General features: G+C 44.4%; 1 protein-coding gene across 1 annotated transcript; it reads right to left on the bottom strand.

The window, feature by feature from the left end:
• Positions 1 to 2,125: 2,125 nt before the first annotated feature.
• Positions 2,126 to 2,941, bottom strand: LOC144888399 (ATP-dependent DNA helicase PIF1-like). Its single transcript, XM_078766280.1, has one exon. It carries the CDS (start codon positions 2,939 to 2,941, stop codon positions 2,126 to 2,128), a length of 816 nt encoding a protein of 271 aa, XP_078622406.1.
• Between the last annotated feature and the right edge of the window lie 9,235 nt (positions 2,942 to 12,176).

The following is a 12,176-nucleotide window of genomic DNA, read 5'->3' as shown; positions in this document are numbered from 1 at the left end:
CCCAAGGGGGGCGCCCTGTAGTCTTCTTTTCGCAAACTCCCTCCTCCGCTCAGCGGAGACATTCGTCTGTCGAAAAGGCGGCGTATGCCATCGCCGAGTCGAGTCTCCGGCAATGGCGTCCCTATTTGCTCGGACAATGCTTCCAAATTATCACGGACCAACGGAGAGTTGCTTTTATGCACGACACCCAGCATACTCAACGCATTAAGAGTGAGAAAATCACTCGCTGGCGGATCGAACTCACCGATTTCTGCTACACAATCAAATATCACCCTGGGAAGGGATAACCTGTTTGCCGATGCCTTATCGCGGCCGGCGACGTGTGCGAGCCTCATATCTTTTGATGATCTGCTCGTTTTGCACGACACCTTGTGCCATCCCGGGGTGACGCGTTTCGCTCATTTTGTGCGTAGTCGTAACTTGCCCTACTCTGTTGAGGATATTTGTCAGATCTGTCGCACTTGTTCTGTATGTGCTGAACTCAAACCGCGCTTCTACATCCCTCCTATGGGAATGCTGGTCTGAGCTACTAGGCCGTGGGAGGGATTGGCGATGGATTTCAAAGGACCACTGCCGGCGTCACCGGCTTCGAGTAACTCTCGTTACCTGCTTACGATCGTTGATGAGTTCTCGAGATTCCCTTTCGCTTTCCCGTGCGTAGACATGACAGCCGCCACGGTTATCTGGTGCCTGCAGAACTTGTTTTCTATGTTTCGGAATCCGGCCTACGTGCATACCGATCGCGGCGTGGTGTTCCTGTCCCAGGAAGTGAGGAACTTATTACTCCAGCATAATGTCGCTTCTAGCTATACCACTCCGTATAGGCCGCAGGCGAATGGACAGCTCGAACGCTTCAATGGTATTATATGGAGAGCCGTTACGCTGAGCCTTAAGTCCCTCGGCCGAGGCCTAGACAAATGGGCTTGGTCGCTACCCGTGGTGGCACTGAACTCGATCAGGACTTTACTGTGTACGGCTACCAATCAAACTCCCCACGAACGGATGTTTCATCACCCGAGGAGTTCGGGTAGTACCCGATCTTTACCTAGTTGGCTTGCTGAGCCGGGACGGGCTTTCCTCAAACGTGCAGTTCACATGAGTTAGTATGACCCACTAGTGGATAAGGTGCAGGTACTTCAAGCTAATCCCGAGCATGCTCGTGTTTTGATGTCTGATGGACGTGAGTCAACAGTCTCCGTATGCCACCTGGCCCCTTGCGGGGAAATTGACGAACCAATTTACGAATCCATGGACTCTCCCGTTGCTCCGCCTGAGGAGTATCTGCCGGCTTTCTCACCGCTAAACGCACCCCAACCTGTAGGCCCTGTGGTGCCACCTCCGTCACCTGATCTAGGCAGCTACTCCGACGCAGGGTACTCTGGTCTTGGGGAGGAAGCACCCGGTAGTTTCCGGACCTGTGCCGGTAGGGAGATTCGTCGCACCGATCGCTACGGTTGGACCAACTGACATGGATGGACAACTGCTGCCCCTACTATTATGCTGCTGCGTGCTTGATTCCTGCATTAGCGGAGGTGTAGTTTTAACGGCCGGGAGAATGTAATGAAATTGAAACTAAGTTGAACCCAGGTGTTACGCTCTCTCCCACCACTTAGAGGCATCTATAAGAACTCGGACGACCATCGCTCCGGATAATTCCTGAGACTTATAATCTGTGTGACAGCGTAGACTCGAATGGTGCATATATTTAGATGATCCAGGCTTGCTTGCACTGATTGTTAATTGCTGGACTTCTCCTTTATTATATAATCCTGATATATGGCATGATTGTATTTTTACAGGTGTTGCCAGAGAACGAATTTGCATTAAACCTACCATTAGGACAATGTTGTGGATATGACTTTTTACAACAGTAATTATAAGTACATAACATAAGAACTTGCTATAAGTTAAGTCATTTAAGTTAAAAAAAAGAGTGAGTGAGTTGGTGTTTTTTGTCCAAGTTCAATCCATTTAGGGACTATTTCTCAGAACAGGCCACATTTGGTGGCTTCACAATTTTTTTGCCGCTGCTGGGATTGGAACGCGGATTGTCTGCGTGGCAAGCAAGCACATGATCCACTGGGCCACCAGCGCTGCTTAGGTAAAATATTAACAGACATGTGTTTTAGTCAGCAAGAGCTCTGGGGTAGACAACATTTCTTGTTATGCCGTTTGGTGCTCTGATGAAAAGATGTGTGCTTGCCCCAACACGTGAGCATGCAACGCAGAGTTGACCATGAGAGAAACATGGACTTGTCAGTTCAACTCCAGCAACCTTGAGAGACTGTCCCTGAGACTTGTTGATGGTCATAGCAAATGATAGTCTCACTGGAAACTGAAGGTGCTTGAACTGAAATCGCATATCTGTTGGGATGATGGGAATCCGTGGAATAAAAACATCGTCTCCCTTGGCACAACCAGTCATAATGGTGGCTTCGATCACATGAGACATAAGAGTTTTGACAGCGAGTCTTGTACCGTTACAGAGTTTTGGTGCATCCAAATTTCGTAGCAACATAATGGGGGCTCCCACCTTCAGTTGCAGATTGTGAGGTGGAACGCCAGTGAGCTGAAGAGAGTTTAGAAACTCTGTTGGATAGTTGAGAGCATCGTCAAGATCAACTACAGTGTCAACTGACTTGTACCATGTGGATTGGTCTGGTAGCTGTTGAATGATGGTGGCATTAATATCCTGCACAATGTAATTTTTGGGAGCAAGGATGGCATGTTCACAAAGCCACTCATGGGTTTTATAATTCTGTGAGAGGCTAGGATAAACCTTTAATAGCATTTCTTCAGATGTGTTGATGATTGTTCCACAATTTGGGGGTATTGTGACATCTCCAGTCTCAGTGTCTACTGGTAGCTGACCATTGCCCAGTTGAAGCAAAACCTTTGGAAACTGGCCTGCTGAGACATCTCTATTAAGTGCAACTCTCATGTTGGTAGAAAGATGGAGTTTTTCCACTCATCTCCAAATGTAGGATTATTTGAGGCATGCTCTCAATTCGTCAGCAGGTGTACCCTTTGGAATGACTGGTAGAGTTTGCCTGAAATCTCCAGAGAGCAAGAGTGTCACTCCACCCATGATTTTAGTGTTACCTCTGAGATCCTGTAAGGTGCGACCGAGAGCCTCAAATGCAAGTCTGTGAGACATTGTACACTCATCCCATACTATCAGCTTGGCCTGCTTTAGAACAGGTGCCTGTCCAGATCCTTTGCCAATATTGCACACAGGACTCTCATTGTGGGCCAGGTTGAATAGCAGCTTAAAGGCAGAATGAGCAGTCCTGCCACCTGTGAGCAAAGTTGCAGCAATTCCAGATGAGGCCACTGCCATAGCAATCTGCTGTAGTGAACAAACTTGTGCCAAAATTAAGTTGATCAAAAACGTTTTGCCTGTTCCACCAGGGGCATCATGGAAAACGATTCCACCCGAGTCAGATGTCAACAATTGTTTGATCCTTGTATAAGCTTCTTTTTGATCTGGAACCAAGAGTGGTTCATTTTGGTGGACATACTGTTGCAGCTGTTGAATGTCATAGGTGGTTGCCTGAAGCATCTCTCGACTGAGAGTTGCAGGTTCAGTTTGTACAGGAGCAGGCAGTCCACACTGTTGAAGATCCTTGCCAGCCATGGACTGTACAGTATTTTCAATGAGTACCAATGCTTGGTTGTGCATGGCAGAGGTAAACTGCAGGTTTGGGTTTTTTGACTCTTGTTGTGCTTTATACAGTATGTCTTCTGTCATGCTGTCCTGGTGATTATGCCAAAGTTGCTCAGGGTTGGATGGTGAACAGGCACAGATAATGATAGCAAAGAGGCTCCTCATCTTGCTTGGAAAATGTGAGACTGCAGCCTCTTCCAAGGTACTGTTCCACTGTTCCAGTGTGCATCATCTTCCAAGAGACCTCTTCTCAGGCAAGCTTCACGGTATGTTGCACAGACATATCCAGCAACTGTCTTGAGATCCTGGAATGAGGTTGGACCATGAATGTTGTGCAGGAGGAGTCTGAGATAAAAGCACTCAGAGTTTCTGGGATGAACAGTGTAGACACGACCTAACACTTGACTGGATCTGATGTGAGGGTGTCCAGGGATTGTTGCACCTTGCTTTCTTGGCTGAAATGCCTTTTTCCCTTCTTGCCAGGTGTAATATCTGGGCACTTCACAGTAGAGAAGACTTCTAGCAAAGGAATCCTGTTTGCACAAATCAAAGAATGCAGTTAGTTTGGTCCTAGGTGGCTGCTGGGCTCGCTGCAGCGCGGTTTCTTCTGTGAAGTAAACTCTTTCCCCATTTTCCAAATGGATCTCAAGATGCATAACACTGGGGTGGCGTTCATAAATGGGAAAGTTGAGAATACGCCACACAGCCTCATTACTGCCGATGTAACGACCCATCTGTTATGCTGATACCCCATCATTTTTGGTTTCCTCTCTCTGCAGACCAAAGACTGCCTCATCAGTACCTTTGTTGACATACTTCAAGACATACTTGATAGACTTTACTGAGTAGCATGCTTCAACATTGATGTGTGATTTGAAGATGCGTAAAAGGAGAGGGTTGAAGGGCACCACCCACTGGTTGTCAATGACAATGTCTTGTTGTTTCGCTCTGAGAGTAGTGGTGAAGCCCCCATCACCTGGCTTTCTTCTTCTGTACAAAGGATATCCATCCTGATCTGTCTGAGTTTCTGGAAGAAGAGGTCTGGGGTATCGTTTTGTGCATTTTACTGCTTTCATGCAAGGAGAATGAGTGTTGATGTGACCACAGGGACCATGGAGCATGTGCTCCACCACTACTTCGTGCAATACTTTGTCCTCGGTAGGATTTGGAATATCTGCACTGATGATATCATCTACCTGAGCTGGATGAATCTTATCCTTAAGCCAGACCAAAATGTGGATGTGTGGCAATCCATGCTTTTGCCATTCAATGGAGTACATGTAACATCTGCAATCTCCAAAAACAGCACCTTTTGTGATGAGATTCATAAGTGAAATAACCTTCTGGCGAAATACTCTGGCAAGAAGATCATGCCTGTCTTGGGCTGTCTGACCAAGCATAAGTTCTGCTGTGATCTCGGGCCATGTAGTATTGCAGGTAAAAGTGATAAACAGATCAGGTCTACCATAGTAGCGAACATAAGTCATGGCATCCTGTGTGTACTCATGCATGTAGCGAGGACCCACTGTGAAGGAAGAGGGCAGTATAACCAACTGTCCAGCATTGGCAGCATGACCATCATTTGCAACAGCATCTCTGAGGTGAACATAGCTTTCCACTCTTAATCTCTTCTGGTTGTGTCTGATGTAGCACAATCGCTCAGACTCAATCTTGGCATACATGTCAACAATGAATTGGTAGAAGAGCTGACCATATCGCAAAATATGACTGTCCATTTGTCTGACCATAATTCGGTAGGAATAGAAGTCATTGGCAGACACGTTTTTCCATCACGTCTTTGGTGTTCAATGTGATATCCATCCTCACCTTTCCAGAATATGAGAGGATACTGCAAGGCATCATAGGCCTTATTAGTTTCAGAAATACGAATCAGTTTGTCATCTTGCTGTTGGAGAATGATGTCTCGCCGATTGAATTCTTGTCCAGATATGAGGACAGCCACATCCGAAACAGTAGGAGCATTAAAGCGCCGTGGATGCTGTCCTGTTGGAGTTCTGTCAGCATGGATGATTACTTTCCAGTTTGGCTGTGTTAGATTATGCAAAGTAGTGTGAAAACTCTGAACATAATTATTATGAGCATGGAGCATCTGCTGAAGGGCCAGCACAATTTCCTCTCTGACAGTTGTAATATTTCTGCAGCGCTGCTGTACCTGCTGCTGCTCATCACCCAGGAAATAGATTTGAAGAAACTTTGGGTCTTCATTAGGTAAGGGCAAAAGCGAACCAGCCAAATGGTAAACCTGTCCCTGAACCTTAAAAGTTGGCATCCATCCTTGTTGCTGCACAATGCTTGTAGTACCAAATGAGGTCATTTGAAAGCAGGAGTTGTACTTTCGTATGTTTGCCAAGAATTTTTTTTTTTTTTTTTTCTATACTGAATCGAGGCTCGTGAAAGAGCTGACAACCGCGAGGGAAAGACAAAGACAGCACATGGGGACCACGAGGGAAAGACAAAGACAGCACATGAGGACCGCGAGGGAAAGACAAAGACAGTACATGGGGATCGCGAGGGAAAGACAAAGACAGCACATGGGGACCGCGAGGGAAAGACAAAGACAGTACAGGGGGACCGCGAGGGAAAGACAAAGACAGTACATGGGGACCGCGAGGGAAAGACAAAATCAGCACATGGGGACCGCGAGGGAAAGACAAAGACAGTACATGGGGATCGCGAGGGAAAGACAAAGACAGCACATGGGGACCGCGAGGGAAAGACAAAGAATGGTGGGAGTCTCTGTTGCTGCCAGCTAAAAGTGACTTTAGTGGTTCGGGTGGTTCTGTGAAGGGTGGGAGAAGCACTTTGCCTCCAGCACAACACATTCCAGGTGATTCAGCCTTCCACTTCTTTGCTCTACAGTGTTTACAGATGACATACATTCCACCTATGTGAACAATAGAATCACCTTCATAGTTGATGGAGGAGTCATATTGAAAGGCAGCAAGCCTCTTGTTCTGCCACTTGCTTGCTCTCACTGCTGTCTGCCTGGTGCGGTGTGCATCAAGTCGCGCTCTTGTCTGGACCGGAGTTTCTGCTGCCCTGGCTGCTGAATGTCTGGCTAAATCGGCCGCTTTTCTAGAAGTTGTCTGGGCCGGAGTTTCTGCAGCCCTGAGTGCTGTCTGCCTGGTCTGCTGTGCAGCAATTCACGCTTGTGTTTGAGCAGGAGTTTGAGCTGAACTCAGTTGTGCCTGTCTGGCTCGCTGGGCTGCAAGTCGAGCTTCTCTCTCTGTTGAGGACTCTCTTTGTCTCTTTTGTTGTACTTGTATTGCATGTGCATCTGCACTTGCAGAACATTGCCTCTTAGGTCCCATTTACGAAGTTACTGAGAAGTGATTGTCTGTAAGAAAGGAGAAAAACACAAATGTATTGAAACGTTAGTGTTGAGTAGTATATGACACCACTGAGTGAAGAACAATATCTGTATGGACTGAAAAACATACGTTAGTGTTGAGTAGTATATGACACCACTGAGTGAAAAATAATATGCATATTGACTGAAAAACATACACCAAAATCAATATAACTATATCTTACCTTTTGAACTGAAAATACCAGTATTTGTAAACATTATTGCAAATGGCTGTGAACAATCGCCTACTGAAACATCCTATGAGAGAGTATCCTAGGATGAAATAGCTTTGTTTTGGAGGCAGTGCAGAAATGTCAAATTTTGTCCCCGGGGGGTGTGGGTGGGGGTGGTCGTGGAATTTTTTGGCTCAACAGTGATTCTGTGGTTCATAGGGACCCCCGTGCCAAATTTGGTGAAGATCCGTTGAGAAATGGCCACGCTGTTTCAGAACAAACAAACAAACAAACAGACAAACTTTCATGCTTATAAGATACAGACTTGGCATTTAATATGGAATATTTTTTTGTGGGGGTGAACTTACTTTTCAAGATGTCTTAGAACCAAAAGTTCATTGGAATTATGTTGAAATTATTCTAGATTTTGTCAATGTGACCTTTAAAAGAAATAAAAACCACATTTGACATTTCGAAACAAATAAATTGATCCTTGAAAGTGATGTAAACTGATATCGAACTCAATTCACGGACAGTACTGTGTTAAACTTATGTAAGTTTTCCAGAAGTATCTCTTTATTTTGCACATTAGCCAAATTTTTTTTAAACAAAAACAAAAGTTAAATTACGACTGGGATTACGGACAGTAAAATTACAGTTCAGTACTTCGTGTAACCCCCACGAGCATTCAGGAGAGCACGGACACGTTGAGGTATGCTGTTCACGAGATTTGCCAAGGTTTGGACAGGAATCGCTTGCCATGCAGTGACAATAGCCTGCTGCAATTCACGCACAGAAGTCGGCTGCTGGTCCAAGTGGTCGATTTGACACGTTAATTCTGCCCACAAGTTCTCTATCGGATTCATATCCGGGGACATGGCAGGCCACTCCATATGCTCTACACCACGGTCAGCAAGAAAGTGTTGGATCATGCGAGCACGATGAGGCCGTGCATTGTCATCTTGGAAGACAAAGTTTCCTCGAAAGGCTGCACGAGCAAATGGAAGCAATGTTTCTTACAGAATGGCCCTGTACTTGACCTGGTTCAGGTTTCCATTCAGAACAACCAGGTCAGTTTTGCCCCCTGCATGAAAATCAGCCCAAACGGTCACCCCACCACCTCCAGCTTGGACTCTTGGCATGATACAATCTTTGTTGTAGGCTTCATGCACTTGTCTGCGCACTCGGACACAGCCATCGTGACGATAGACCAGAAATCTAGACTCATCACTGTAGATCACGTGATTCCAGTGTCCTGGCTGCCATTGACGGTGCTCTCTGGCCCACTGCAATCGGTGCTGGTGGTGTGTCTGGTCAGCCGTGGCTTTCTCAGGGGACGCCTGGCACGATAGCCTGCTTGAACCAGTCGTTGGTTGACTAGCCTTCTGGATACAGGCACATTTGTCAGTTGCTGCCACTCAGCCCGAAGCCGATTAGCTGACTTGGTACGGCCATTGCGGACTAACCGGTGCAGTTGGCGATCATCCCTCCATGTGGTTCTGCGGGGACGTCCTGGCCTCGGTATTGGAGTTGGGACACCCCTCTGAGCATTTCGTTTCAGGATCTTTGACACCTGACCTTGAGTGATGCCATTCTGCCGAGCAATAGCACGCTGTTTCATGCCGTAATTTCGTAAAGCCACCACTCCATGACAAACAGCATTGTCGAGTTGACGGACCATCTCCAGCGGAAGCAGCAATAACTTTTGGAGACGTGCAGCAGTTGTTTTCCACTAATACAGAACGCAACAACCCTTGTATACCCGACTGTGAAGCCAATCATCAAATGCACCTGTCTGTACATTTTGCCATGCCATCTGTGATATAATCCTGTTGTTGACTTCTTGCTGCGACAGACCATCAGTGACATGGTTCTTTTAACAAATAAATCACCAAAGTGTAAAAGAAACTCACCAGATTGATATACTGAGTTAAGAAAGTAAACCCAAGTCAAGAAAAAATATATATTCCATATTAAATGCCAAGTCTGTAGATTAATTTCCCCCCAATCTCTTGGCAACCATCAATGTTTTCTGACCACTCTAGGATATTACCTCCCAGAGCCTCCAACTTATTTGTATTTAAATTTATTCGCTTATTTGTTTTATCTACTTTTACCCCCGTTATTTCTTCAATAAGACTTATTCGATATTTCTCACATTCATGATGCTTTTCCATTTAAATACCAAGGTTGTTGTTTACTCCACTCTTTGGTTTGGTTATTGCTTGGTTCTATCATTTATATATTCGTAAAAAAGGTGGCGGTAGCCCGCTAATCCCTAACCCCCCCCCCCCTTTTTATCTTATCACTTATATATATTTTAACACTTAAAACCAAAAGGGACACTATCAATTCCATTTTCTAAAATAAACCTCTTATCATCAAAAGCTCCAAGAGCTTTCTTATTCACCTCTTCAGAATATAATTGATGTTTATAACTTTTTATCGTATTCATTTTTCTAAACTCTTCTTTCTTTAAAGTTAAACAATTATAATAATTTTCAAAGTTTATTGTTTCTTTCATAACATTTTTCTTTATTCCTTTCAACTTTTTATCACTCTTTTCAATATCATTATCAATATATTGATAAGCATAAGCCTGAGACCTCAATCCCACAAATTCACTCATTATCTTACCCCCCCCCCCCCAATTCATCCTTAAACTTTCCAATAACCTTTTTATTCTTTGAAGAAAACAACTTATCACCCGACTTATAATTACTAGTATCATAGATATTAATGTCCTTTTTCATGTCTGAATAAACATCTTCTGTATCAATTTTCAAAATAAAACTATCTGTATCCATATAAGGTAGATTAACATCATTTTGATATTTCTTCCTTAAGTTATTGTAAAAGTAATCATACATTAATGACTTTGACAAGGCAAGAATTGATGTTCCAATATAAATAGGTTTATCCATTTCAATACTTTCTTTAACCAAATGGATCGCACAAAAGTTCTCTGAAAACACGTCTGCTCTTTGAAAACTGGGTCTATTAATTAATTTGATACTTGTTCCCAAGATGTTGCAAGTCTTATGTTTTGTCTATTCCTAACATTTTCCATCGTCTTTCAAAATACAGCATCATTCATCAATTTATAAAAGTCCTTCTCAAAATCTGTCTTTGCCTCTGTTCTTCTCTTTGTATTAAAATCAATATGATCCTTCAACCAATGACTTTGGTTAAACTTTAAAACTCTATGAATCTTCATCACTCTTAACCCTGCTGATAAATATTGTCTCAAGTTCCTTTGGTGTAAAACATAATTTCCTTTATTATATAATGTAGAAAGTAATTTTTCTGTTGATTTAGCTTTTGTATTAAATGATTGTTGATAATCGCTTAACCATTCTTTTCTTGGACTTTCTTTATCAGGAGCATAAGGCAGATCTTTATGTTTATTATGAAGTTCTTCAGGATATTTCAAATCAACCTCAAAATAATATCCAATTTTAGCTTTATCCAATTCTTTATCTTTATCAATTATTCTTTATCAATTCTTTATCAATTCAATTCTTTATCCATGGCACACGGAATCTTGTGGTGAGGCTGTTGCCCAGAAACAACTTGCTTTCGTCTCCTGGAAAGCAAATCCAACGGAAGGAAATCTCATTTCCTTTCACAAAGCCCAAAACAAGTGTGTGGCCACCCTCAGGAGAGCCAGGAAACAATATCTCTCCGTTCTCAAGACCGAACTATCTTATCTGTCTCCCTCTTCCAAATCCTGGTGGCGTCTGGTCAAATCTGTTTCTGGTGTTTGTTCCCCCTCCATCCCCTCCCTCACCTCAAATGGCTACATGGCTGACTCCACACATGAAAAAGCTGAATGCCTCAACTCTGTGTTTGCCTCTAAATCTTGTGTCCCAAACCCATCCCTCTCTGTACCCACCATACCCAGTCGTACCCAGCTGCTCCTGGACTCTGTGTCCTTTCCTCCTGACAAGGTGGAAAAGTTTCTGTCAACCCTCGACCCTGATTCTGCAACTGGACCTAACGGCATCAGCCCACGAGTCCTAAAATCCTGTTCTTCCGCTCTTTCACTCCCTCTCTCTGTTCTCTTCACCCTCTCTTTTGCTCAAGGTCATCTGCCATCTGCTTGGAAATCTGCCAACATCACCGCTTTGCACAAAAAAGGTGCAAAAACAGATCCTAGCAACTACAGACCAATCAGCCTTCTCCCAATTATCAGCAAAGTCATGTAATCCATCATTGCTTCAGATATGAAATCTTTCCTCTTCTCCAATGGCTTGATCTCTGATCATCAATTTGGTTTCAGACCTGGTCACTCTACTCTGGACATGCTGCTTCTGCTTTCTCAACAATGGATGGAGGTCCTCATTGCCAAACAGGAAATTAGAGCTGTCTCCCTTGACATATCACGTGCCTTCGATACGGTCTGGCACCCCGCTCTGCTCACCAAACTCTCCTCCTTTGGTATCCATGGAAATCTCCACGCATGGCTGGCGGACTTCCTCTCTAGTCGTAGTCAATGTGTGGCCCTGAATAGGTTTCTCTCATCTCCTAATCCTGTTCAGGCTGGAGTTCCCCAAGGCAGTGTTCTGGGCCCTGTGCTTTTTCTGGTCTTCATCAATGATCTCTCTGACTCTCGTGAAAATCCTCTCTATCTCTTTGCTGATGACTCTACTCTCTGTCGCTCCATTCCTCATCCCTCAGATTGGCAGTCTGCAGCCTCCTCACTCTCTGCAGACCTGGACAAAATCACAGACTGGGCAAACAAGTGGAACATGTCTTCCAATCCTGACAAATCTCACACTCTTACGATGTCTCTCCGAAAAGACTGACTGGACAACCCTCCCATCCACTTTCTGAATAATCCTCTCCAAGAATTTCTGTCACTCAAGCTTTTGGGTCTCACTATCTGCCATGATCTTTCCTGGGAAAACCACATTTCAAATCTGGCCTCCAAAGCCAGTTGCCGACTGGGCATCCTCCGTCGTGT

The sequence above is a fragment of the Myxine glutinosa genome, chromosome 12, assembly GCF_964187855.1.
Source record: "Myxine glutinosa chromosome 12, kmMyxGlut1.1, whole genome shotgun sequence".
In the NCBI taxonomy this organism is placed as follows: Eukaryota; Metazoa; Chordata; class Myxini; order Myxiniformes; family Myxinidae; genus Myxine; species Myxine glutinosa.
This window is presented reverse-complemented; position numbering and strand designations above follow the sequence as displayed.

Coding starts and splice junctions, on each gene's coding strand:
- LOC144888399 (XM_078766280.1), bottom strand. CDS start 2,941: ATGAGAGTTGCACTTAATAGAGATGTCTCAGCAGGCCAGTTTCCAAAG.